Below are 26,916 nucleotides of genomic sequence, written 5' to 3'. Positions count from 1 at the left end.
GTGCATGCCTTGGCCAGCTGTGCATCCCTTGAGCAGTTGTGCATCCCCTAGGCAGCTGTGCATCCCTTGGCCAGCTGTGCATTCCAATAGCAGCTGTACATCCCTATAGGCAGCTGTACATCCCCTGGGCGGCTGTGCATCCCTTGGGAAGCTGTGCATCCCCTGAGCAGCTGTGCATCCCCTGGGCAGCTGTGCATGCCCTGGCCAGCTGTGCATCCCTTGGCCAGCTGTGCATTGCAATTGCAACTGTACATCCCTGTAGGCAGCTGTACATCCCCTGGTTGGCTGTGCATCCCTTGGCCAGCTGTGCATGCCCTGGGCAGCTGTGCATGCCCTGGGCTAGCTGTGCATCCCTTGGCCAGCTGTGCATCCCCTGGGCAGCTGTACATCCCTTGGCCAGCTGTACAGCCTCTGGGCGGATGTGCATCCCTTGGCCAGTTGTGCAGCCCTTGGGAAGCTGTGCATGCCTTGGCCAGCTGTGCATCCCTTGAGCAGTTGTGCATTCCCTAGGCAGCTGTGCATCCCTTGGCCAGCTGTGCATTCCAATAGCAGCTGTACATCCCTGTAGGCAGCTGTACATCCCCTGGTTGGCTGTGCATCCCTTGGCCAGCTGTGCATCCCTTAGGCCAGCTGTGCATCCCTTGAGCAGCTGTGCATCCCCTGGGTAGCTGTGCATGCCCTGGGCAGCTGTGCATCCCTTGGGAAGCTGTGCATCCCCTGGGCAGCTGTACATCCCATGGCAGCTGTGCATCCCCTGGGCAGTTGTACATGCCTTGGCCAGTTGTGCCCCCTCTGGGCAGCTGTGCATCTCCTGGGGAGCTGTGCATCTCCTGGCCAGTTGTGCATGCCCTGTGCAGCTGTGCATCCCTTGGCCAGCTGTGCATTCCCTGGGCAGCTGTGCATCCCTTGGCCAGCTGTGCATGCCCTGGGTGGCTGTGCATCCCTTGGTCAGCTGTGCATGCCCTGGGCAGCTGTGCAGCCCTTGGCCAGCTGTGCATCCCCTGGGCAGCCATGCATCCCCTGGGCAGCTGTGCATCTTTTGGGCAGCGGTGCATCCCCTGGGTAGCTGTGCATGCCCTGGGCGGCTGTGCATCCCCTGCATCCCCTCGGCAGATGTACATCCCTTGGCCAGCTCTGCATCCCCCGCACCCCTGTACACCCCCTGGGCAGATGTACAGCACCCGGGGCCCTGTACACCCCCCGGCAGCAGCAGCAGGGGCGCTTGCCAGCGCGGCTGTTGCGGCGCGGGTGATGCGTGTACGCCCTTCTGGGGCTGCCAGCGGAACCCGTCGATCCAACACCGCACAAAGGAGAGCGAAGCCCTCCGAGCCCTGCGAGGGGGAGCTGAGCGGAAGGGCGCGCCCAGGGGGCACTTCCGAAGGTCCTTCCTTGGAAGGAAGAACAAGCCGGGCAGGTTGGAAGAAACCAGGCACAAGATCGGCGTGTCGAGCCCGGGCTCTACCGCCACCGCGGCCTTTTCTCGCGCTGCGGGCCGCGCTCTATCGCGACCGCTTTCTGCCGCGCGGCCGCTAGAGGGCCCCAGCGGCGCGCGCTGAGGCCGCCCCCCGCCCGCCGGCCTCGCCGCCCCCCGCCGCGCGCAGGCGCCTTCGCACGGGGCGGGCCGCGGGGCGGGGCGGAGGGGCGAGGGCGGCTGCGATCGTCGGCGAGATGGCGGCCGGCGGCGGCGCGGGGCCGGGGCGGCGCTGGCTGCTGAGCCTGTGGCTGTGCGCGGCCGTGCTGCCGCGGGCGGCGCGGGGCCTGACGGAGGGCCTGTACTGCGGGCGGCGCGTCTGCTACGAGGTGCTGGGCGTCAGCCGGCAGGCCAGCAAGGTGGAGATCGCCCGCGCCTACCGGCAGCTGGCCCGCAAGTACCACCCCGACCGCTACCGCGGAGAAGCGGCGGCGCCGGGCGGCGGCGGACCGCAGGCGGCGCACGAGAAGTTCCTCCTCATCGCCACCGCCTACGAGACCCTCAAGGTGAGAGCGGGACCGCCGCCGCGGCCGGAGCCGCTCCGGTAAGAGACAGCGCCGTGGCGGGGGGCGGCGGCGGGCCGGGGGGCGCGGCGGGCGGGCGGGCGGGCGGGGCGCCTGACCCCGGCCGCGCGTCTGCCCGCGCCGCCGTTTCCCTCGGCGGTCCCGTTTCGGGGACGGAGGCGGCGCCCAGGCGGGTAGGTGCGCGGCGGGGGCCAGCGCCGGCCCGGGTGCTGCCCGCCCCTCTGCCGGTGCTGGAGCCGCCCGTCTCGGCGTGCGGGCTGCGGGGCGACAGGCGGCGAGAGCGAAGCGGCCGTGTGCCGCGAGGGGAAGAGCCGTGGCTGGGAACGTGCGCTGGAAGGCCCGTGGTCCCCTCCGAGTGCTGCTCGACGGCTGCGACTCGTCTGCTGCGTCCGGAGCGCGGCGAGGGAGGTCCAGCGCGGGGACCCTGCCCGGCCGGCGCCCGGCCGTCGGTAGCTGCCCCCGGGAGGACCGTCGGAGCCCCTCGGGTTGACACCTCCGTGTCTGTGCAGCTTCGGTTTGGCGTTCCTTTGTCAGCACTTCGCCGGCTTGCCTCCCTCCAGCAGTCAGGGAGGGGAAAAACCCAGCCTTCTTCAAGAGCCAGTCCAAGACCGCAGGGAGGAAGGATGCAGTTTTCCTGAAAATCCCTTTGTAGCTAGGATTTGTTCTTTTGAAAGTGCCTTTGCATTTAAAACGAGCCAGTTTGGCTTTATCTTTGGGGCGTACCATTAAACAAAAAAGTGACAGTAGCACATGGGATCTATAAAGGAGGCTTATCGGGCCAGATGTGTGGCTTGGCAAAGGTGGAACTCGGGAACGGCAGAAAGAAACCTGTAAGTGCGTTAAGGCTACAAGGGAGAAAAAAGGGAACTTTTTTGCGGGTAGGAAAGGAATGCAGTTGAGGCTGACAAAATTAGATCTCTCATCTCTTAATTACATGGGTGAAAATGAGAAAAACTCCAAGGAGCTGTGGACAATGAGATTTTGAAACAGCCTTCCATTGGATAGATTCCACAGCCCTGTAAGCTAATTCTAAAACATTTGTAAAACAATCTCTTAATAGGTTCTTCATCAGAAAACCTTATTTATTCTCTGGTCCATGTGGATTCACATTCTGAAGTTAAAAATACTTACGTAGATTTTAGCTGCCTGTCTTTATTTCAGTATTAAAGATCTTGGTGCAGTGTGTGCATGTGTATTTAAGACCCCATATGGCAGATACATGTGAGAACAAATTAATTGAGAATATGAGAAAAGGACCAAAGATTTTTCTCTGTACTTCATACTCGGTTGGGCTATTGCCAATTTTATAGCAGAATGGCCATTAATAAGATGTAAAACACAGCTATAACAAGAGTAAGTGAAAGCAGGAATCTGAACCTGTGCATATTTTTCATCTCGTCCTGCAGGATGAAGAAACACGTAAAGATTATGACTACATGTTGGATCATCCTGAAGAGTATTACAGGCATTATTACCACTACTACAGCAGGAGATTGGCACCTAAAGTGGATGTCAGAATAGTGATTCTTGTTATGGTGTGTGCCATCTCCGTGTTTCAGGTAAAATTTCATGTTTACGTGACACTGCTTAATGAGTTTCTGCATGGAAAGGGAAGTATCTGCAGCTCTCGTGATGTGCTAGGTATTAAACAGTGTCCGTGAGGAGGCCCCTTCCCATCTGCTTTGGTAAACTTCTGTGTGGTCTCCATAACAAATCTGAAGTCAGGATAGACTGGGCAAGATTTTTGACTGTCCTTGGTACCTTGGACAAAAGTAGAGATTAGTTTCTTTTAACGGTAGGATATTTCATGGAGACCAGTGCAGCTTTTCTGAAGAAGTTACAGTTCTTCATGGCAGGCTCAGAATAGCCTGTTCCTGAGCGCTAGCAGGACTAGCGCTCCCAATAAGCATGTGTCAGTTTGTCAAGGTGGATAAGTACTTTTTTAAAAAGAGATCAATTACGTACTACATTCAAGACTCAATTCAGATGATAGGACTGAATATCAGGAGTTTACTAATGTGTGAATCTTACATTGCAGTGTGTTTTAAACACCACAGTGAAGTCAGGAGAGAAGTGAATTGGGTTTAGCGAAGTTTGCTCTGAAGGTGGTAGATCCAAGGTCAAGAAAACGGCCTGTGTTTTGGATGAGAAAACTTGTGCTATTGCTGACAAATACTTAAGTGAAAGAAGTTGCGTAACTCTTTTCTTTAGGATTTATTAGCTTACTTGTTCAAAATGTCATCAAAAGTACTCCAAAAATTTAAGACATGTAGATACAACTTATTCTGTAGTACAGATAACTCACTTTTTAGTGGGATATCTGAAGTTAAAACAAAAATGTGTTGATCAGAATGTCAGAGCTTGGAAGATTAAATTCCAGTGGCACATGCAGCTAAATACTTAATTTCTCTTCTGACTTGCATCCAATGGCAGAGTTTCATTTCGCCTCTGATTTCTTATTTTGGCTGTAAGTGGAGGTGATCACTTTTCTGCAGTCCAGTTGCCAGATGTTTGCAAATTCAGTGTAGATGCCTGTATAAACTGATCTGCCTCTCTTGCTTTCTGTTTTTTCTGCTTTTTGGCCTTTGTTAAGGTTGTATAATGTGTATATGCCTGCCCTTTGTCTTGGTGAACAGTGTGAAATACTGCTTTTTTAAAGAAGTTGTCCCATTAAGACGCATTCATCCCAGGCACTGTATTTCTGGTTGGTTGGGGTTTTTTTTCCCCCTTGAAATTCAGAGGGTAGCTGGAGATTAAAGAGGGATGTTGAGAATCTTGTAAAGTGAATCCTGTCAGACTAATGAGATGTCATGTTTAATTAACTGTTTTAAACAAGTAAAAATTTTATACTGAAATGTTCACACACTAGCTACTTTATTTATAAATCCAAGGGAGCTTCTGAGAATGGGCAGCACCAGCCTAGCATTAACCTTCAGGAGATTACCATCGTCTTGTGAGCAAAACTGGTCTGAACAGTGTCTGCTTGTCCTTCTTTGTCACTGTATATTGCTGTGAGGTATATATCTATATATCTGTTTTCCAGGTGCCTTACGAACTGTGGAGGAATAATTATAGCTTCTGCAATACTGCGGAAGTACTCTTACCTTCAGGTTTTACTCTTGCTGTAATGTGATTTTGGTTAGAGTTGTATAGCAGCATTTTCTTTTTTCCTGGCAAATCTCCAAGTAGGATTGTGTCTGTATAAAAACATGTTTTCTACTTTTACTCTTTAATTACAGTTCTTCAGCTGGTGGAGTAGTTACAATGAAGCTATCAACTACCTAGCTACAGTGCCAAAATACCGTATACAAGCTACTGAGATTGCCAGGCAACAAGGTTTACTCAACAAGACTAAAGAAAAAGGCAAGAACAGGCGCTCTAAAGAAGAAATTCGCGAAGAGGAGGAAGAAATCATCAAAGACATTATTAAAAATAAAATAGATATAAAAGGCGGTTATCAGAAGCCCAAGATACATGATATCCTTCTATTTCAGATCCTTCTTGCTCCTTTTTACTTGGGCAAATACTTAGTTTGGAACTGTTGGTGGATTTATTGTTTCTCTATTAAAGGGCAAGAATATGGTGTGGAAGAGAAGCTGTATATCATACGAAAGTACATGAAAATGTCTCCTTCTCAGTTTGACAGCCTAGAAGATCATCAAAAAGAGACCTTTCTTGAACGGCGGCTGTGGATACGAGAAAAGTATGAGGTGGGTAGCTCTGGTGGAAAAGCTAATGTTTGTTATCCAGCACTTCCAGAGTAAAAATAGCTGTTTTGTGATACAGGGCAATGTGAAGCAATGCTCCAGTTTTAGCTGTTGCTTTCTAAATTGGAAACTGTTAAACAACGACTTGATGTGTTTTCTTTGACTTATTCTCGTGGCCTGGTAGACAACAGCTCCTGACCATACCCATGGATGTAGGAAGAGATTTGCTCGGTCAGGGGACATCCGTCTATGCATACATGATTTAGCTGAATCTGATGAAAGGCTTTCTTATAACAATGTGGTACATGGCAAAGTTATTACAGTAGGTTGAAGTCTGTTCTCCAAACAGTAAGAATTTGTAATGAGAATTACCTGGGTCATCTGAAACTCCTATTTCATCAGTCTTCTAAACCATGAATTCCTAGGTTGTGGTTTTTCAACTATCCCTTGGCAGTTCTTTGGCCTTCAGTGAGTCAGGGACTGTTGTTGCTGTGCCGTGAGCCTATTCAAGTAAAGATGGCATATGAAATACCACTGGGCACAGCTGCGAACTCCTGCCACGGACAGCCAGTTGCTAAATAGTCAATGAGCAGGTTTTTTTAAGCTTCTGTGAGAGCAGTGAAAGAACATCAGCCACAGCACAGAATTTGGAGTCCACAATGACTGGGGATGCTGAGGGGTGGCAGATGGACAAAACACTTTCATTGTTCCATAGAAGCTCATCTGTGGCCCATCTGGGTGGGAGGTTTCTACAAGAGAAACTGACAGTACGAACTTGGCCTGCTTAAGGGGAAGAGGAGACATTGCTGCTGCTCTGCATATGCTGTAAAAAGAAATGGAATGGTGGCAGGACTGCCTTTGCTGCTGGCAGACCACTGAAGATAGGAGAATGCTTTTTTAAAAGTAGGCAGGGGTGGATTAATCTAGAAGCTTGTAAAGGAATATGGTAAAATTCATGCTAATGTGATGAAAGGAGTAGCCAACAGGTACATACACATGTTAAATTATGATGGGTTTGCTAGAAAAGAGTCTGGAAGTCCAAAGATGGAGTAATGTTACTAGTCAAAGCAGGTGTTATATGGAAAAAGTAGGATAGAGTGAATTTCTTTTTTTTGTAGAGAAAAAATGACATGATTTGGATTCCTTACTGTTTCTAACTACTGATGTTTTGGTCACTGAATATGAAGGAGCTGTGTTTGCCTGAAGTGAAGTCTGTTTAGCCCAAACTCATCTCCTGGGGTGGTCAGCAGTTGATTTTTAGTGAAGAATACATGAAATTTGCACCTATATAGCAATATTTATCCAGTATAATTCGCGGCTTTGGGACATCCTGAAAAGGAAGTGGTATCTTTGTAGGTAATTGCTTTAGTGAGTTTTCCTTTAATAAACTTACCTAGTCACTCCTTGAATGCATTAAAACTTCCATTGTCTGCTGTGCCATCTGGTCATGAGTTCAACAATACACGTAGAAGATAGGCTGGGGGTTTTTGAAGCCACCCAGACACCTGTGTGTTCTTGCATTATTGGAGGTGGGGAATAATTATACTTTATTTTCTTTCCTTGTGCTGCCTGTGCTCCTGTGTACCACTTCCATATCCTTACTTGAAACTTAACTATGTGTTTTCTAAGCTGAAAAATATGTTTAGGTGTTTCTCCCCAAAAGCTTCTTTGTTCTTTGATCATTAGAGGTGCCTATTTGCATATTATTTAGTTTTCTAATGTCCTTTTAGCATGGGAAGGACCAAGAATTCAATACACATGTACATCATGAAGCTCCACAATATTCTGCCACCCCCCACCCTACCCTGTTACCTTCCCAATGATTCCTAAAACCTGTATGATCACTGAACATTGAGCGGTGTATTTATAAAGCCATCTATAGTATTTTTAAAATCTTGTTCATGCTTAGCAGAACCTTAGATTTAATTCCCTTCTTGGAAGAAGTCAGATGATGCTGAGATGACTTAAACCTGTACGGTGTTGAGATTTACACTGGCTGCATTATGTAAACTGCCTTCCAGACTAAAACTGCAGATACAGTTGCTTTTTTTAGATATTTAACTCTGCTGATAATTGTAGATTTCATTACGGCAACACCATTTCTTTACAGAATGTAGTTACTTGTCATTTGGTGCCCTGAATAACTAATGTAGAGATACTTAGTTGAGAAACTTAATTAGGAATAAAAAGTTCTGTAGCAGTATTTTGTCTAGGTGATGACTTTGAAAGAGGAAAACAACTTAAGTGAGGAGCTGAACAACTGCATTGATCAGTATGTGTGCGGGGAAGGTATTCTGAGCATTAGCAGTTCTTTACTGTAAATCTTACTTTGTTGAATGCATGAGTATCTAGTTCTTTTAGCAAAAAAAGTTGTGGAGCTTGCAGCAGCTTTCAGCAGAATGCAGAGCATCTCGACCACAGCCAGTAGGCTCCTCCGTTGAAGATACTCCTACGCTTTGTTGGCCAAGGTCTGCTTCTATGTTGCAGTTCAGTCTTGTGTAAAAACAATAAGCTGGTGAATGGTTGAACTATGAATGCTTCATGTCCCCCTTGAGGTTCACTTAACTGTTTCTTCAGCCTTATTAAAAACTTTCATCTGTCTGTCAGATCTATAAACGAGAACAAGAGGAGGAGTTAAAGAAGAAGATGGCCATGGATCCCCGATGGAAGAGGTATCGGCGGTGGATGAAGAATGAAGGACCTGGAAGACTGACTTTTATTGATGATTGAAAGTTGCTGAACAAAGTGTGTGCTGATGTTGAAAGTGATTTGCAAAACTTTTCACTACATCATTCAGAGTTTTGTCTGCTGTGGCTCAGCAGTGATCTAAAACTCAGGAATTATTAAATCAGGCCAAAAAATAATACAGGTTTACCATTTTTATAAATCAGACCTATTAAACAGGCTCAGCTAAATGTACATATGCCACTTACTTGGGGATCTCGGTGTGGAATTCATTATTCCAAACAATTATTTTCTCTACATATTTCATATTCATGATCAGTGGAACTGTAACTTTAGTCTTTCTGAAAATATTTCTAGATCAGTCCTTGAATGTCCCGGTTCTCCCTTTTAAACTGAAGCGTTCCTGCACATGGACACTTGAGCAAGGGCCATTTTCTGTTTTCCCCTCTCTCTTCCTCCCTACTTTTCAATCTAATGTCTAAGATGCCAAAATGTTTTTTGATGTAGACAATATGGGGATTATACCAGACTACTTTTGCTATTTCTGCTGCAGTTGGAAATTAATTTTATTTTTTGTGGGAATAAATGATGCATGGTTGATCATCATTGTGATGCAAATAAGCCTTAATTCTTTGTTTTACAGAGTAATTAATGAAGTAGTATGTGTAGATCTTTTGCGTTTGGGTTTTCATCTTGTGTGTTGGATTGTACCTGCTTGTTCAGAACAAGTATACCAGTGAGTATTAATCTACTAAATGTGACATTTCTTTCACCAAAGTATTGGTAAAAGGGAAAATGACCCTTTTGTTAAAAAGGGCAATTTTGATGCCTTATGTAAATAAAAAGTTTATATAATATACACACTGAATTTATTTTAACTTCTAAATCTAAAGTATTCTTTATCTCTTCTGATCAGACCTCAGAGTACTTGGAATAAATAATGCACAACACCATGATGTGGTTTCCTCTGTAACTCAGCCCAGGTCAGAGTTTCCATGATTTTCTGGTAAAAGGGATTCTGTTACCGTATTTCTATTCAGGAATTCTACTGGGGAAGTGATAGGTGGGTAGCATAGCCAATTTGGGCTGCCTTGTCATTTATCACATCTGTAAAAACAAGTTCCTCAAAAGTGTTTCTACTGAAAATGGTACCAGGTTAGCTTGGCTCCTGTTGAGATCATTCTGGGAGAAAAGCTCTTGAACTTACTATTCCTGCCAAAGCCGGTAATAATGAAAATAATCTGAAACTCCGATTTCATCAGTCTTCTAAACCATGAATTCCTAGGTTGTGGTTTTTCAACTATCCCTTGGCAGCTCTTTGGCCTTCAGTGAGTCAGGGACTGTTGTTGCTGTGCCGTGAGCCTATTCAAGTAAAGATGGCATATGAAATACCACTGGGCACAGCTGTGAACTCCTGCCACGGACAGCCAGTTGCTAAATAGTCAATGAGCAGGTTTTTTTAAGCTTCTGTGAGAGCAGTGAAAGAACATCAGCCACAGCACAGAATTTGGAGTCCACAATGACTGGGGATGCTGAGGGGTGGCAGATGGACAAAACACTTTCATTGTTCCATAGAAGCTCATCTGTGGCCCATCTGGGTGGGAGGTTTCTACAAGAGAAACTGACAATACGAACTTGGCCTGCTTAAGGGGAAGAGGAGATGTTTTAAAAGTTTTAAAATACTTTTTGATTAATATTTGAAGCAGGATGTTTCTGATGCTGCAAAGGTGACCTGTCCTCATTCTTTGAAGGAGGAGTTTCTATTCCTAAGCCCCTTCTGGTTAGCTTTCACTAGTTCTTGGAATGTCTCATTTTTCTGTTTAAAATAATACACATGCAAAAGTCTGTTAGAAGTATTATGCTAAATTACTTACATCTGTGTGCATTAGTAAAGTTGAAGAGTAACTGCTAGATCTGTCCTTCATCTCTGCTGTGTGAGATGAATTAATAAACTTAATTCACTTCATATTTAACAGTCAATTCAAATCTAAGACCTGTTAAAGAATATATCTTGCATAAGCTGTACTTACTTTCCTGAAGTAGGTTTGGGGACACTAGTGGTGTGGCAGGGACACTGCAGAATGTTCACATATTGCGAGGCTCACAGCTTGGGTATATTGCTGCTTCATCCCCCAAGACAGCCTCCTGTAAAAGTGGAGGGGGGAAGATTTGAGTTGCTGTAATGGAAACAAAGGGAATAAAGGTAAGCACAAGTGAAATGGTACTGGTTATTAGGTGAGACAGTTATGTCTGGAAAGGAACCAGTCAAGTGCATGCAGGAGGATCTAAACCTGCAGTCACAGTCTCACAGGCTAACGGCTCTGCTGCATTTGCCCTTGTGCCTCATTTTGCTCCATCCTTTCCCTTCCAAGCCAAGTGTTTGGGTTACGCAAATAAGAAGTCAAAACACAGACCTGTTTTCCCTTTTTGCCTGGGTTAGTTCTAATTAAGTTTAACTTCCTGACCTGACACTGTGGCAGGAAATTGGTGCAATGGAGGGGCAGTCCCTGGGGAGGACAGAACAGTGTCTTTCAGCAGCAATGGTGTCTTTGTCTTTTAAACTGTGGCCTGGTACCGAGTCAGTGGAAAAGGGAGAGTCAGCAGGGATTGTACAACCTGCTCAAAACGAGCTATTCTTAACATATGAGTCCTCTGAAAATAATTAGGCACAGGCATAAATTCATGGGCTGCAGCAAAAATGTGCTGGGCAGTGACACTGCAGTCGCATCTCTCTGACAAAGGATGGAAAAAACTCGTGTCTTTACAAAGCTAGCAGCGTTGCAGTGACACCTGATTAGCTGAGCCTACTGACCATTCCTAGCCTAACATCTCATTGTAGTTCTACGTCATGTCTGTCTGCTGGAAATAAGTTTTCAGGTCCTATTTTGTCTGGGAAATAAAGTTGACAAAGCAATTACACACATAGGAAAACAAAAACAGGAATGAGACTGCTGACAGTTACAATGCTGTACCTAGTAAAGTCTACACTGAAGTGACGAGAGAAGTGTTTGCATGAACAAGTGTTGCTGGTACTGGGTAGCGGTGAGATCTTCGTGTGGAAAAGCGTGGCAAGGTAACAGGGTCTTGGAGAGGAACCGCGTTACCTGCCCATCAAATCTTTTCAAAGAACTGTGTTTGTTAACATGTATGCACTTTCAAATATATAGTGTATCTAAGGTGAAACTGTATGTTTCAGTCAATATGCAAAAGTTATTTGGAGCCAGGGCCTTTCACGCTCAGCGCGGGTCTCTTCCATGACCTTGCCGAGCTTTGGCTGAGGCTGGAGCATGTCCGCGGCGGCTGCCTCTGTGTTCAGAGCAATCGTTTGAGGCGATGAGCATCATCCCACTTTTTAACAGCCTGGCAAACCGATGGCTGGCAGAGCCCTGCCAGAAGGCGAAGGGACCCCAAAGGGGCTTACAGTCCCTAGTGAGACAGCCACGGACAGTGCGGGGGACGCAGCAATGCTGGCAGCGGGGCAGTTTGAGCCTGACAGCTGCCTGGGCCAGAGCACGCTTTCTGTTGAACCTCTGTAGGCCATTTAGAACTCCCTTTCCGATTTTTTTATCCCCTCACTTTGTATCCCCCACATTTTTTTTATTTTTTTCTCCCTTTCTCCCTCTTCCTCCCTTTTTTTTATTTTTAACCCTCCTCCCTTCTCTCCCCTCCCCCCCTCCTTTTTTCCTCTTCTTCCTCTTTTTTTTTTTTTTTTTTTCCTTTCCTGCCCTGTTTCAGCTAACGAGATTTTCTGCCCCCGGAGCAGCCGGAACCCCCAGCCAGGGCGGCTGCCGGGGCCCTGCGCCAGGGCGCGGCCGGTGGGGCGGGCCGGTGTTGGGGCGGTGCCGGGTGTGGTGCGGGGAGGAGCCGGGGCGGGGCAGTGCTGGGCAGAGCCAGGGCGGTGCGGGGCAGTGCTGGGCGGAGCCGGGGGGGCGGGGCAGTGCTGGGCGGAGCCGGGGGGGCGGGGCAGTGCTGGGCGGAGCCGGGGGGGCGGGGCAGTGCTGGGCGGAGCCGGGGCTGTGCCGCGTGCGGGGCGGTGCCGGTGCTGCTCAGGGCGGCGCGGTCCCAGCCTCGGCCCCGGCCTCTCTCCGGGGCGGCTCCGCGGCGGCGGAGGGAGCCGCGCCGAGCCCAGCCCGGCCCAGCCCGTCTCCCTGCCTCCCTCCCTGCCTCCCTCCCTGCCTCCCTCCCTGCCTCCCTCCCTCCGCGGCCTCGGGATGTCGTCGGGCGGCAGCCTGAGCACCATGCAGCGGCTGGTGGAGCAGCTGAAGCTGGAGGCGGCCGTGGAGCGGATCAAGGTGAGCCCGGCGCGGGGGGCCGAGCTGGCCCTGCCGTGTCCTCCTTGCGTGTCCGCGGTGCCCGCCCTGCGGGAGGGGCGGGGGGTGCGTGTGCGCTGGGGGCTCCGAGCCCCGGCTGCCGGCGCGCGGGAGCCAGTGCCGTTCCCTGGTGGCAGGAGCCGTGATAAATAATGCAGCGGCGCCTCGCTGATCCTACGGAGGCAGGCGCGGCCGTGGGGACGGTCCCTCAGCGGCGCCAGCACGCGGCCCCGCCGCGGAGCACCGGCCGGGTCTGCGTGTGCGGGCGGGCGGGGGCAGGCAGGCGGCTTCTCCGCACGCAGGAGCCTCCTGCCTGCCGGCCTGCAGACAAAGGGCGGCCGGCGGGGCGGCCCTGGCATCTGCCAGCTCCTGCGCTTCGGGGTGGGGTTTTGTCCCCCTCTGGCAGGCCCCGCTCGCCCGTGCAGACCTGCACGGGGCAGCTCTTGGTTCCCAGCAGGCGCCTGTGCGCGTGTCTCCGCAGCTGCTTTGCGCAAACAGCACTTCCAGCCACGCACTAAATCCAGCATAGGCTGTCAAGTGACGAAGGTCAAATTAATTTGTGGCCTACATTTTCCTCTTCTCTCATCACTTCCACACATCCACCATCTTTCTCTGGCCAGTCACAAAACACGAGCTTCCTCAGCCTGACAACAGTGCCAGTATATTGAGCTGCAGGAACTTAGCTAATTGTTACAAAAATAATTTAGAATACCTTTTCTCACTGTTCCTGCCCCGGGTTGGTGAAATTTTGAAGTGCCCCATTGCAGGGTGAAACCACTGTGGCTTTTGGATGTCATCCCGATCGATTCATTAATGTTACTAAGATTTTTTTTAGCAAATACTGAATCAGCAGATGTTTGATCCACGGGGAGTGGCTGCAGTGTATCGCTGCAGTGATGTGTGGGAATCTGTGAGAAACGGCACCATGCAGAGTAGAAATGTAGGCTGTTCTGGAAAGGGGGATATAATTTTAACGCAGAAACGATTGACCAAATATTTCTGTTTATACCACCAACGGTAGCCTGGATCTCTGTTCCTGCTCATTTCGGGGCTTATACCTTCTCCCTGCTCTTTTTTGTGGGTGGGGAGGAGGTCTAAAAAATATGGTTGGTAGTTTATTGGGGGTTGCTTTGTAGCAGTAACATATCCTGGAGCTGGACTTGGACCTGATGAGACCTCAAGTCTCATCTTTCTTGCAGCATTGTGTGTCACAGTCTCTTTCCAGGTCTGCTGTTCTAGGAACCTGTTCAGGTCTTTTTCACAGGAGAAATAATGTATGATTAAAAATGTGTCTTGTAAAAGTTGTCATCTGGGTTTCTTGACATGCAGTGTAAAACCAGTAAGGAATGTATTCAGCTGAAGAAAACCCTTTTGTATCAGTTTTAGCAGACACTGAGGTAGGAGAAAACATTGTTTTGGCTTTGAATAGACAGTGTGTTTTCAGACGGAACTGGATATGAAAGGATTTTTAAAAATACATACATCCCATACTACAGAGTTCCGATGGTGGTTTTGTTTACACTGCCAGCTGAAAAAGCAGACAGGAACAATATTTTCAGAAAGAGGAAACCAAGTAGGAAAGAAGTACCCACAGACATCTTGCACACAGGAGGCTGTCACAGCGAGTGTGTTTGTCCTGTGATGAAATACAGCAGGAACCCTTGTAATTTCTGTGTGAACTAGAGGAACAAAGAGTGTTAGAGGGGCGTAGGTAGGGCTAAGAGTAGGCAGATCTGTCCTGAAACAGCAGTCTGCTGCTATACAGATAATTCTAATACAGATGCCAAAAAACAGATCTGTAGCTTTCCAGGAGCACCAGGATATACATAACTGAGTACATGCCGGAAAGTTCAGCAGCAAAGTACAAGGGGGATGCAGTGAGGAACTACTAACTAACTCTGCTGTGCATATAGACCAGTCTGTGCCCTGATTGCTCTCTGCTCATTTTCCATGCAGCCTTGGCCTGATAGCGTTATGTCTGCCTGATAGCTGTGTGGTGCGTAGCTGGGTACCAGCAAGGGGTTGGCACTGTGGTTGAGGCAAAGGGTGCTACAGCTGCAGTGGGTCCAAGAGGCTAGGCAGGGCAGGAGACCTTTGCAAGCTTCCAGAAAGATGTTCTTCTCAAGGAAGGGAGGGGTGATGCAGCTCTTTGACTAGCAGGGGTCCTTGTTGCAGATGTTTCTCCATGTAGTCCACTCAGGAGAACCTGGGAGGCTGTGGGAAGACACAGAAAAACTCTTAACTCCCTGAAATGCTGACAGCTGCTGATAAATTCAGGCAGTTACTAGGATGAGTGTCCTGGAGGAGAGCTGGGAGGCAGTAAACAGGACAGCAGTAAAATAGCAAATGAAAGCATGCGAGATTTCCCATGCACTTCCAGATACTGCTAGATGGGATGGCCCAGAACCAAAATCCCATCAGGGTTCTAGGTAGCCCCTTTAATCAGGAGGCTGGGAAGCATGGATGGTCCTTCTGGCTTTTGTCTTGTTCCTCCACTGGCAGCATCGCAAAGTTGTGTAGGAAGAAAAATCAGTATTTCAGGAGCCCTGTAACGAAGTCAGAGGTGAGGTCACAGGGGATCTTGAATTCCCACCAATATGCCTGGTATTTCCTTTTATAAAAAAAATGTAGCAGACGGCATGGATTTTCACAGTTCCCTGTAGCTGTTACCAATGTGTGTCTGAGAAATTGGGAATTCCACTATGTTTTCCTTCAAAAATACAAGCACATGACTGACTTGCCATCCACAGGGAGAGCGGAGGAGTTCAGTGCTGAAGGCATCTTGCCTTTGGGTTCCTGGGCTTGTTCTGCAGCCCTGGGCTGTCCTTTTTGGGGACCAGAGTGTGGATGTGAAGCTCTCACTTCGCTGCCAGGCAAAGGTGGCGATTTGGCCTTAAAGAGCTTTTCATTGTCATCTTTTGGCTTTCACTCCTTACTATGCTCTGTGTTGCTTAGCAGTTTGGAAATTAAACCCCTTTTAATAAATGATTTGAGGATATTAGAGTTCAAATAGAAACCTGAAAGCAGTACAGCAGACTGGAAAATGTTGTAGTCATGGTCCTGTGCATTTTGATGGGGACAGATTCCATTGCACTTGCGTCTCAGTCCTCTGCACTTCTCTGGCTCGTCGCTGACATGGCATTTTGTGCATGTTTTGTTGGAGCTTTGTAAATGTGTGTCTTGGTGTTTCAGAATGCGAGCTGACTTGGCTGCTCTCCAGCTGTTTGATAATGGTTCTTGAAGAGGAAATGCCTAATAAATGCTTGTGAATTAATTAGTTTCCTCTCTGGATTTGTTTTTTCTTTTTGCAGGTCTCTCAGGCAGCTGCCGAACTCCAGCAGTACTGTATGCAAAATGCCTGCAAAGATGCCTTGCTTGTCGGGGTTCCTGCAGGGAGCAATCCCTTTCGAGAACCCCGATCCTGTGCTCTACTCTGAAATCAGGTAATAAAGTCACAGATACCACAGCAATGACTCTGATTTTAAACTCAAGCCCTAGGAGGCACAAGGGCACATGGTGACAGCCATTTGAACACCTAGCTCTTGGCAGAAGACTTTGCCTGTTTCTTTTAGGTGTGGCAATTGAAGCATGTCTCTTTCCTACAGCTCTTTGTAGAGGTGTTTTGTTTATGGGTTAGAGGTTTTTTGTTTGGTTGGTTTTTGTGTTCAAGCAGCTCTAGGGTCATTAGCAGCATCCAAAATAATAAAAATTGTCTGTAACACACAACTGTGTTTGACATAGACATAAAACCCAGTTACATAGCCAGCTTGAAGTAAGACAAAACTGTGTGAGTTGCATGGGTTCTGATAACTAACTGACAGCCTAAACATGAACATCGTTAAAATACATTTTGTCTTCAATGTCAGATTGCAGTTGATTTGGCTGTGTCTGTGCTTAGGCTTTTTCTGGTTTTACTGTTGGTACAGCACCAAAAGCGGTGGAAGCAAGAGAGGAGCTGAGACAATCTGTAATCACATCCTTCAGTACCTTTTTCATCACAGGTCTAAAGGATGAGATACTCCCTAAACGCTTGTCTGCCATAGTGCTCTGCATTGGTTGTAACTGAGTAACACCTGCAGGCTGGCAGGGTGACTGTCCAGTCCTTGCAGATCTTTGGGATTCAATTCCATGATTCCCATTCTTAGCTCTCCCGTCTGTCACACAGATACCAGTGGTTGCAGCAGGAGGAAGAAAGGCCATGTGTAGTAGTAGTCCTAGGCAGGATCACACCATAACCTTTGCTGTAAAATCTTAGTTCTTCAGCATGACAAACAAATGTGAAAGTAGGATGTTCAGAAGGGGTTACTTTTCTTTGGAAGAAAAAAAAAAAATGGTTCCTGCTAAAGAGCTGAAAAAACTAGAGAGAGAGGAAGAACCACTAAATTCTGTTCTTTCTTTGAGAGTGCTATCAAAGTGAAAATGTTATCTCTAAGGGCAGAATTTAAACAAGAATGTAAAGTACTTGTAAAATCTTCCCCTTCTTGCCACAGGGTTCCTGAGCTTGCAGTTGTGCTTGTGCCTCATCAAAAAGCGTGGTTTTGATTGTGGATACATAGGTTTTGACAAAACAGGGTTGAACTTGATGAGAGAGAACAACTGAGCATGAGTCCTCTTCTGGAAAAACTTTGAGGCAGGAAGGGGAAGCACAAGCAGAATATTTTCTTAATTTAGTTGCAACCCTTAATTCTTCCTGCAAATAACATAAAATTGATAGTGACTGTTGCATGTGGTGTTCTGTTATTGAAGCAGCCTCTCTACTTTTTTTTGAGTATCTGTTTGTGTATGTATGTATTTCTAGGATTCAAGTTTGATTGCGTCATCCAGACAAGACGCAAAATATTTTCTGAAATGAATTTGATGGTTAATTTATGGTACTTTTAGAACTGCATAGGTCAGCCTGAAATGCCATTTAGTCATCTTTTGCTGATAAATCAATTATCTAGTTTATTATTATTTAGTCATCTTAGGATCAAAAAAAAGACAGCAAACTCAAAAAGCCAATTAAAAATTATATGGTATTCAAGGTTGCCAACATCCAACAAAGAAAAGTGGCTGTTCATTTTTTCTCAGTGCAAAGGAGATTTGTATTATAATTTGTAAGAGAAATCTGTCACCTTAGGAAGACAGCATTTAATAAGCCTTTTTCTCCTCTTACAGGGAAGATCATCAGAGAGCGGCCTTCAAGCATGACATGAATAACAACTGCCTTTCCTTCACACTCTCTGTGTCCTGACTTTTATGTGGCTGTGTCCTAGATATTTATGTGTTTGTTCCATATCTGTACTTTACTATCTTTTGCTAATATTCTTAAAGTTTTTTAATATAACTCTTTTAATAATTGTCACCATTGTTACTACACTATGCTAACTATACAAGTATTAGTTGGGAAGTTTACATTTTAGAAAAGAAAAACACCTGAATTTTTATCAAATTATTTACTCCTATCTTGGTAAACTGTTACACTGGAACGATAGTAAAAACTATTTGTTTTTTCCAAAATAAAACACCCAGAAAGTGAATCATTAAAAGCATAAAACTAAGTGTTGTTAGTACTGAAGTAGTGTTCTTAGGGGACATTTTGCTTCTGTAAGCAAGACCTGGAAGCAACTACTTCCCCCCCACCCCACCCCCACCCCCTAGTGTATCTAACTCCATAGATCACACATACTAGAAAGTGCTGGACATAATGTGTGGTACAGGCTTGATTCCTAAGACAAGTTTCTTACAAGACTTCTAATCTATAATACTTCTCCTAATTTTATTTGTAAAGGTACTGCCACGGTGGAATATCCTTGACGTGCTTAAAATCTGATCAGACACTAAAAATTCATGAACACCCAAAGATAGTTGCATGCATAATTGTTAAGGTTTGCATTACACAAAACTTACTAAAATGTGCTTGGTCATTTGCTTTCAGTTTTTTATAGAGCACTTTTACAAGGATGACTTAACTTTTTTAATAGGTTTTTAATTTTGTCTACTTTCTATTGTTTGTATTAATCTTTTAGAAATTTGGAAATAAAAATTCCTTTCCCTGCTGGCTTTGAACTAATTTTTAAATTGTAATAAAGAGCAGATATTTTAAGGAAGAGGATGCTTTGATTCTGCGGTGGGAGGAGAGACCTCAAGCCATTTGGCTTTTTGGGAAGATTGTTGGATTTTTAGGAAGTGAGTTTTATTAATAGAACAAACCTATTGATAGCTATTTACCATTTTTTTTTGGTAATGAGTAACAATGTTGCCAGGCTCACTTAAATGTTTTGAAAATAGAAGGAAGAACTTTCCAATCTAAGTATTTAATTTTCACTAATGTTAACTGCAATGGTGTAATGAATGTCATCCAGGCAGTTCAGTCTTTGTAAAAAGATTTTCATGCTGCTGTCCTGCAGGAAAACACCAGAATGAGAATCATAACCCTGCCAATATGTATTGTGCCTCTAAATACAGAAGAGAATGTCTGTCCTTAAGGGCTCTTTTTTGCATGTGGCTTCCTTTCATTGTAGGCTATTTGAATAGGGCAGTTTTTGTTTCAGTACTCAACACATGCAGTCACTGTGGAAATCTAGAGGAAGCATGGTTATTCTTCCTTGCAGAGGGGTGATCTGAGGCTCAGATTGAGGTGAGAATGCTTGAGTCAGGGAGGGAGGGAGAGGGATGAGAGTATGCATCAAACGCAGCGTGTAGCTGCTGGCCACTGCCTCCCAGGCAAGCCCTTCAATATTTCTTTTACCTTCCACAATAAAACCTCCCCATGTCCCCACATCTGTTCCTCTCCCTAGGCCCACCTACTGCATGCTCTTTCCTGCATAGTGTCCTCACTTGGAGCTTGGGTTGTGGAGCAGCTGCTGAGCTGGCACAAGGAGCTGCCAAATTAGTGTGCAGGAGAGAGCAGCCAGTGCTAGCCAGTCAGCTGCTGTTGTCTCTTGGCTGCCCTGCCCAGCTCCATGTGGTGGTATCTTTGGTCTGGAGGACCATGGTCAGTACATGTCAGAGGAACAGCACTGTGAACACACTCCAGGTCCTGACTGCGTCCACATCTTGCACCAGCAGTGGACAGAAAGACCCATGCAGCAGTTTGAAGGATGGATTGGTGTACCTGTGAGGGTGGTGGTTGTTTTGCAGTCTCATGGGAGGAAGACACAAATTCGTCTCTTTAGAGGAGCATGCTTGCTGCACCCCTTTGCTCTGAGGGCAGAGCTGCTGCGTAGAAGCAGGGGGAGGGATGACAGCCTGCCCTCCCGAGGCATGTTCTGTGACAAAAGTTGGGTGTCAGAACGAGCTCCGGAACAGGGTTGGTTGGCGTTAAGGCTCTTGGGTTCCTGCAGGGAATCAGTTTTATGAAGCTTGCCACTGCCCATTGTTTTGTGTTGGCTAAATGAAGCAGCCCGCATTTTAGCAGCTCAGCTTTTGCCGGTCCCCTTTTTTGATGTAACCAAGGAACCTGACAAACAAGCCTGGGCAGCTGTTTGCTTCCTGTAGGTGGCGGAACAGGGTGTCTCTTACCTGCCCAGTCAACAAGACTTCTTGTCTCCGGCTGCAGGTGTACCTGGGTTTGCAATGCCTTGCTGAACTGAACTCTGGGATGGCTTAGACAGGGGGGCAAGCATCCCATTTTGCTGCCCCTGCCGTGTAATCTGCAGTTGATTGGACTACATCGTCTTAGCCTCCTTTACCAAAGACCATCCCAGAGGGCTGTCTGCTGAGGTCTCAACTCTCCACACACCGCACAGAGGCCTTCATACCAGTGTCATGGCAGCAGGTCCCACAGGACACCCACAATAAAGCAAATTGAGTGCACGCATCTGTACACTAAGTGCCTCATGTGACCCACAAGGCCCCGTTTTCTCACTGTCGTCTCTCACAGTCTGTCGGCAAGGCTCTCATCCATCTATGGCTGCCGCCTGCCGGGTCACTAAGCAGTTTACAGATTTGATCCAAGAACTGAATGTCCCTGCCTGCTGATGGAGGACTGGTGATTAGTTTATGTATTTGTGCATTGTTTTGCCCGAGAATTAGCCACTTCCTAATTCATCTTAGTAATAGATGATTTTTTCTTTGGGGGGGGGGGGGGAAGTGCATCTTTGTAGAGCAAGGTAATTTTCCTCCACATTAAACATAGAAGGACATGGGGGAGAATGTAACATGATAAATTTGTCCAATACGTACTCATCTGTGAGAGATTGAGTCATACACAAATACAGTGCAAAACAACGGTGATTGCAAGCCCTTTTCCTTATTTTCCACTACATTGCAAATAACTGTTTACTGACATTTTTTCTGACTAATGGAAACTTACTGCAGACAGCACTTGAATTCTCTTTACTTATTTAATGTAGGCAACATGCCTTTGTTTTCAAAGTGATCTATAGATTATCTGCGCTAGTCTTCCATGACTGTTCATGTGGAAGTTCTGGTGTCTGCTTCTCCCTGCGGGAAGGGAGGACATAAATAATAGCTTGGCAGTGGCAGCTGTAATCTTCTCTACTGTGGTCATCTGTGACTGAGACTGTACCCAGAGCTGCACTCTTAAAAGAACAGATTCCTGGGCCTGGCAATTTGGGAGACAGTTCTGAAAAACAGAGCCAAACCCATGATGCAAGAGATGGCAAATGGTTAGGTCAAGTGACCACAAAAATGGGCTAGAAATAGTTAGAAAACTGCAATTTTTATGTAAGTCTTCCTTTCATTCTGGGCAAAATAGGGAAATGCTGGCTTGTTCACAATTCAACCAGAAGTCTTTTTATGTTACACTTGGAAGGTGTTTTCTAAAGTCTTGCAAACAATTTGGGTACAAATAATTTGGGGATAATACTGCGAACTAAACTTGCTATTAGTGCTGTCATCATAGCTCTTAGGAATTCTCAGCTAAAAACCAGCATTCCATTTTCTCTGAGAGACCAAAGCTTTCTCCCCTGAGTGCTGGTTTTATTTATCCAAAGTGACTATGTGCTTAATGAAGGCTCAATATCAAGAAAGTATTTTACTGCAAACATAAACCATAAACTTGGTGGGGATTTTCTTTTTTTCTTTTTTCTCCCCCCTGCTCCCATTATTGCATCAAACTTAAAAAGGATTTGTGAGTCTGAAAACTGAATCATCTCAGCTGAAGGCTGCTGAACAGACACTGACATTCTGGAGCTGGCACACATGCCTGTGCTAACTGTGTATGCATTCCTGCAGCAGAATGGAGTTACTGTCTGTCATTGCTCCCACACGTTTCCAGTTTCATTGCCAAATCTTTTGATGCAAAGTGATGGTTTGGGTACTATTCTATCCTCACTCTTCTGTAGCTTGTAATTGAGATGGCTTTTTTTTTTTTTTTTTTTCCCTCCTCCACCTCTTACCCATTCAAGCTGTAACCTACAATACCTGGCAGCGCCTCCCAGATGACTCTCATCTCTCTACATGTCAGTGCACTGTAGTAGGCTGAAAAATGTGGTTGCCGACAAACTGCCTCCTCCAGATTATGCAGAGAGCTAGGGTCACAGCTTAGTTCTCTGAATCAAATCTATTAGAATCCTAAATTTCAAAATATCTTTCACGTCTTGTCTGTAAAATAAATAGGTTGTTTCTGTAGCTTGGTTATGATTAAAGGCAGTTCAGGAACTTATCACACAGTTTCTAAAGGAGCTGTCAGAAAGAATAAAATGGAACTGAACCCAGAGGACAAATACAAAGGGTAATAGCTGTAAGTGCAAGAAAGCTCTAAGGCAATGAGCAGCCTTGAGATTCTGGCAGATCTAGCCCATCTTCAAGTCTGGAAAGCTGCATGCTCAAGGAGCAAAAATAGGTGCCTTTAAAACTATGAGCTTCAATGTCTGGCTTTTTTTCATTCACAATTTATTTTTTTGTGTAAAGAGGGATCAAGAACTTTAATATCATCCATGAGAACAAACATAGAAGCAGTAATTCTCCAGGTTCAAGCAACTAGTTTGCTTAGTAAAATTTTAAAAACATACAAAAGAATCCTGAATTAGCAAGGATTCCCAAACCCTAATTTCTCTCTAAAAATGAACAAAAAAAAATTAATCCAATCTATTTCCCTTCAAAAAGTTTAAGAATTTAAAAAATTATGTGTAGTATGCAGAACCCCATTCCATTCAAAAGAATTTAAGACGTGTTTGTCCATCACTTCTTCCAGGGACCCTTTCATAGGTCAATTTCCTTTTTTTGAACTCTGGTGCTTCTGCAAATCCTGAATCTGGAAAAAAAGTGGAAAGAAAATATATGCATGATAAACAACAAATACAACATGTATGCAGACTTAACTATGTGTTTCTCAGAAGCAGTAACATATTTTAGTTTTAACCAGTATGCTCTGTATGAAAAGCACAAACTGTCATAAGATTAAAAGTGTACAGATTAATATTAGCTACTACTGATCAGTTTTATGCATACTGTCCTGTAAAAATAATACAAAATAGATATATCCATATGCACTATACTTAACTACAATATTTCAGTAAAGATTTTAATGCTTATTTATAATTCATTAATATTATACACATATTATTAAGTAATTGTGAAAGTTAATTCTTTTTAATGAAAGACACATTCCTGTTTCTAAGTTGTTTAAGAAAAGCTACTTACATTCTTAAGATTCAATTATTTTTACAATAAAAGCTGCTTATTCAAAATAAGTGACTGTGAGAAAATTCTGTTTAGTCTTTACAAAAGCTATTGTAAGAAAACTTTAACACTGACCTAAAGATTTAGTATCTTCCAGTGGAAATACTGCCTTGGCATATTTAGATTAATTGTTTGTGGTTTAACAAAAGTTTGATCTGAAGTCTGAAGAAATCCCTGGGGGTTCCCAATGTGTCTTTTTGACTTGAGTCTGCACACATTTCTTAAACTTGAGATTTCATATTTCTTAAATTTGGGACTTCAGAAGGCTTTCACTGTATTAAGGTATGGTTTTGCATTATCATGCACAACTATTTAGTATATTTATTTTTCCCCTGGCTAGTGAATAATAAAGTAAAGGAAGTCTATTCTTCCAAAATCTAAAGCAAAAATCACTTTTCCTTTTTTGATTTGATTCAGATTTAAGTATACCTTTGCTCTACTGTGCAAGAATATTACAGAAAGCTTATCAGTCAGAAATTACAGTCTTTTCAGAATACTGTAGAATATGGTACTAGAAGAATCTGCCTTGATCTCTGCTGAAACTATTTTATACAGAACTTTATACAATCAGTGCCAGTTACAGGTTACTGAAATACTATTAACTACCCACCAACATTCCAGGTCTCAATTTTAATCTCAATGGAGAGGCAACAGGTCTGTTTAGAGTTTTTGTATGAAGACTTTAATTTACATAGGCTGAAAAGTAAAAGCAGTTCACCATATCCAAATAACTTTTCCTCTCTTTACTTCCATAACTGTCTTAAGCAGCCCATGAAACATGATATCAATAAAGTTACTTGTGTTTTCTTGAATGAGTCTGATCTAAGTAGTGAAAGCATTTTAATGCTGCATTGACCTTGCTGTACCACCAAGAGATTTAACAGGCAGCGACAGAGAAAACATAAATTAAATCATCTGTACTAGGAATTAGGCACTTTATCTGGGAAGCTTAACCTTGGATTTTTAAAGAATGTGGTACCTTATCTATAAGGAAGCAGCAGAATTAAAAAAACACTACAATATATGATACAGCAATACTTAGTGTGACAGGCACTAGAGATACTTTCTTACTTTTAAGACTCCATGGGTACATGTTATGACTTATCAAAAAAAGGTCTCAAACTAACTGTATTTCAGAAAGAAAACCAGGGGTAAGAAAGAGAAAAAAGAAAAGCCTGAAGATTTTATATAAGGACTGGACACAGTGTCAGGGTAAACAAATTTTTGAAGTACAGACTATACCATCTGTTTGAAGAAATATGCTTTGGAATGATTTCAAGTGGAAAGTTTAGCCCTGGAGACATTAGCTAAAAAAAAAAAAAAAGTATATTCATATATTCCAAGAATAGGTTAACTGTATGAACAGTTGTCAGAGTGAAATTCTTACTTCATTAATACCAACAGCAATACAATGCTGTTAGTAGCATTTAAATTTCACTCTATGAATTTTCTAAATCTACTTTTTGTCCTTTAGAGAAAACGCTTTCTAGTCTTTTCTTCCCCCTTTTGTCCAAATCTATGTTTACAAAATAATCTTTCCCATAACTTTTAAAATAATTCTGGCATTTTTATTATGCACATTTCAGGCAGTCAAAGAGAGAAGAGGTTGATGCATACAATATTGGAGAACTACACTTTTCAATATTTTACCAAGGAAAAATAATGGTAATAACACAATTCTATTTTTTTAAATAAATATTCTTTATGTTCAAAATAGAAAATAAATGTTTAGGAAATTTTTATCACAGAAGAAATATATACACAAGGAAGTTTTTTAGTAAAGGAAACATGCAACTATCGAGTTGGATTGGATTTAACAACTATTCGAAGAAAATATAAAATCTAGTCTTACAGATACTCCTGTTTCCAGTCAAGTTACAAACAGAATTTCAGCAAATTCTGCTTGCTTTGGACATACCTGTTCTATTTTTTTCCTTTGTCCATAAGAATGGTAGAATTTGTTTTTTCTTTCCTTTAGATTCTTTACTGATTTGGTGAAAATTCAGACTTTGAAGCTCATCTAGGTCAACAAAGAAATCAGGAAGAAAACCATCAGGTGCAAATGAATCACATCGGCCTGTGGATGAAGAGTCATTCCATTGGGTCTGGTCAATCAGAATTTCCGGGCTCTTAAATGTTGTGTCTCTAAATTCTTCTAGAAAACTCATAGAGCTCTCCTGAGCTGCACAGTCACTAGATGTTGCAGAGAAATCCTCTTTTTCAAAGATTTTGGAAGAATGATCAGAGCTAGAGCGTGTCCTGAAAGGCTGCCTTTGAACATGAACAGAACTCATAATGTCCAGATGAGCAAAATCTTCACAGTCCTGTGGCACAGCAAAGGAATTCTGCTTCCTCCTTGTAATTACTTCTGAAGAACATGACTTTTTTTGCATATAGCTTGGAAGATGAGAGTCAAAAAACCCCTGATGACGATTCAATGGAGGAGTTAAGGCTTCAGAACTCATATGAGATGTTCCTGATAGAGAAAAATTTGAACAATTCTGTTTGGAGAATGAAAAAATAGTTTATTTCTTTACATTTTACAGAAAAACAAGATGCCATTGAGCATTTTGATTGCAGTTGGTCTCCTCAGAATAACTGACCTTTCCATAATTAGAAGATAAAGATTCTAATACACTCAGATTTTTGCTAGCTTTCAAAGGAGACACATTTTCCTAGTAATTCAAGGTATTACCTGTGCTGTTTTGTGCCTTATCAAGCAGCAAAAGAGACTGATCATTTTGTTTATAATCCAGATAGAATATGAAGTCATTCTGGTTTTCTGGGTGTGATGCAGATTTCCCTGCTGTTTCCAGTGGAGCAGCAGCATTTAGGTTGTATGAAGACATCATCTCACTAAAATGCTGAAACAAACAAACACAAAAAGATACTTGAGAAGTGTTTATAGTACATGTCTACGCTGTCAAATAGGAAAAGTTAAACCAGCTGTTGGGACTCTAAGGTGTATATTTTTTTTGTTTCCTGGAAAGGAAAAAAGAAGACTTACCAGTAGAGAAAAAGAGACATGTACAGTAGTACAGTAGACAATGTGCCTGACACCTGTCCTAGATCTATAAACACAGTAATAGCCTTTCTCTTGAAACCCAGAAAAATCAATATCTTAACACTTTATTCTCTTTCATTAGTCCAGGACTGGAGGAAGTAGTGTCTGCAATGGATTGGCACATATCATACATCATAGAGGAATTAAGCCAACAAGATCTTTTTCTGTTTTTCAGTCATTAAATATGGCTTTATACACATGCAGTTATTACAGTAACATGTACAACGTGATATTCAGTGCCCAAATATGTGTTTGCTTGCTCCTTCACCTTAACTGAATGTTTCTGATGTGGAAGTTTGTCCTCCCACTTTCTTGACTCACGAAAGCTATGCATTTTTTATCTAATTAGCTGGCTATAATCAGTCTACAACTTTCCCAGACTTGGCCCAACTGAAACAGTAGGAGCACATAATTCTAATTGTAGGGGGGATACTTTAGCGAATGGAATTCTTCACCCTAACCTCTAGGGTTCTTCTTTATAAGTGGTGGGTTTATTACTGTGTAAGAAGGCAGCCTAACGGAAGGA

General features: G+C 44.3%; 3 protein-coding genes across 6 annotated transcripts in view; 2 read left to right on the top strand and 1 right to left on the bottom strand.

The window, feature by feature from the left end:
- Positions 1-1,625: 1,625 nt before the first annotated feature.
- DNAJC25 (DnaJ heat shock protein family (Hsp40) member C25) lies at positions 1,626-9,340 on the top strand. 4 transcript variants are annotated; one of them, XR_005825591.1, is made up of 5 exons: positions 1,662-1,977; positions 3,402-3,554; positions 5,235-5,705; positions 6,821-8,170; positions 8,310-8,447. XR_005825591.1 is itself a non-coding variant. In XM_040579890.1 (4 exons), exons 2-4 carry the CDS (start codon positions 3,432-3,434, stop codon positions 8,430-8,432), a joined length of 717 nt encoding a protein of 238 aa, XP_040435824.1. In that variant the 5' UTR covers positions 1,626-2,015; positions 3,402-3,431; the 3' UTR covers positions 8,433-9,340. The 4 variants fall into 4 exon arrangements, 3 of the variants coding, with proteins under 3 accessions (XP_040435824.1, XP_040435825.1, XP_040435822.1); XM_040579890.1 differs by lacking the exon at positions 6,821-8,170 and having other exon boundaries at positions 1,626-2,015; positions 8,310-9,340; XM_040579891.1 differs by lacking the exon at positions 6,821-8,170 and having other exon boundaries at positions 5,634-5,705; positions 8,310-9,340.
- A 3,052-nt stretch (positions 9,341-12,392) lies between these two features.
- Positions 12,393-18,745, top strand: GNG10 (G protein subunit gamma 10). Its single transcript, XM_040579892.1, has 4 exons — positions 12,393-12,530; positions 12,562-12,679; positions 16,009-16,140; positions 17,855-18,745. The coding sequence occupies exons 2-3, from the start codon at positions 12,599-12,601 to the stop codon at positions 16,132-16,134; spliced, it is 207 nt and encodes a 68-aa protein (XP_040435826.1). The 5' UTR covers positions 12,393-12,530; positions 12,562-12,598; the 3' UTR covers positions 16,135-16,140; positions 17,855-18,745.
- Positions 18,746-22,742: 3,997 nt separating this feature from the next.
- SHOC1 (shortage in chiasmata 1) overlaps positions 22,743-26,916 on the bottom strand; it is a 55,343-nt gene continuing 51,169 nt past the window's right edge. The window contains exons 26-28 of the mRNA XM_040580377.1: positions 26,046-26,190; positions 25,245-25,805; positions 22,743-22,898 (exon numbers count right to left, since the gene is read on the bottom strand). Coding sequence (XP_040436311.1) covers positions 22,798-22,898; positions 25,245-25,805; positions 26,046-26,190 — 807 coding nt within the window. The 3' untranslated portion in view covers positions 22,743-22,797. The remainder of the gene's footprint in view (positions 22,899-25,244; positions 25,806-26,045; positions 26,191-26,916) is intronic.

The sequence above is a fragment of the Falco naumanni genome, chromosome Z, assembly GCF_017639655.2.
Source record: "Falco naumanni isolate bFalNau1 chromosome Z, bFalNau1.pat, whole genome shotgun sequence".
Lineage (NCBI taxonomy): Eukaryota > Metazoa > Chordata > Aves > Falconiformes > Falconidae > Falco > Falco naumanni.
The sequence above is the reverse complement of the archived record's forward strand: the minus strand, read 5'-3'. Positions and strand labels throughout refer to the sequence as shown.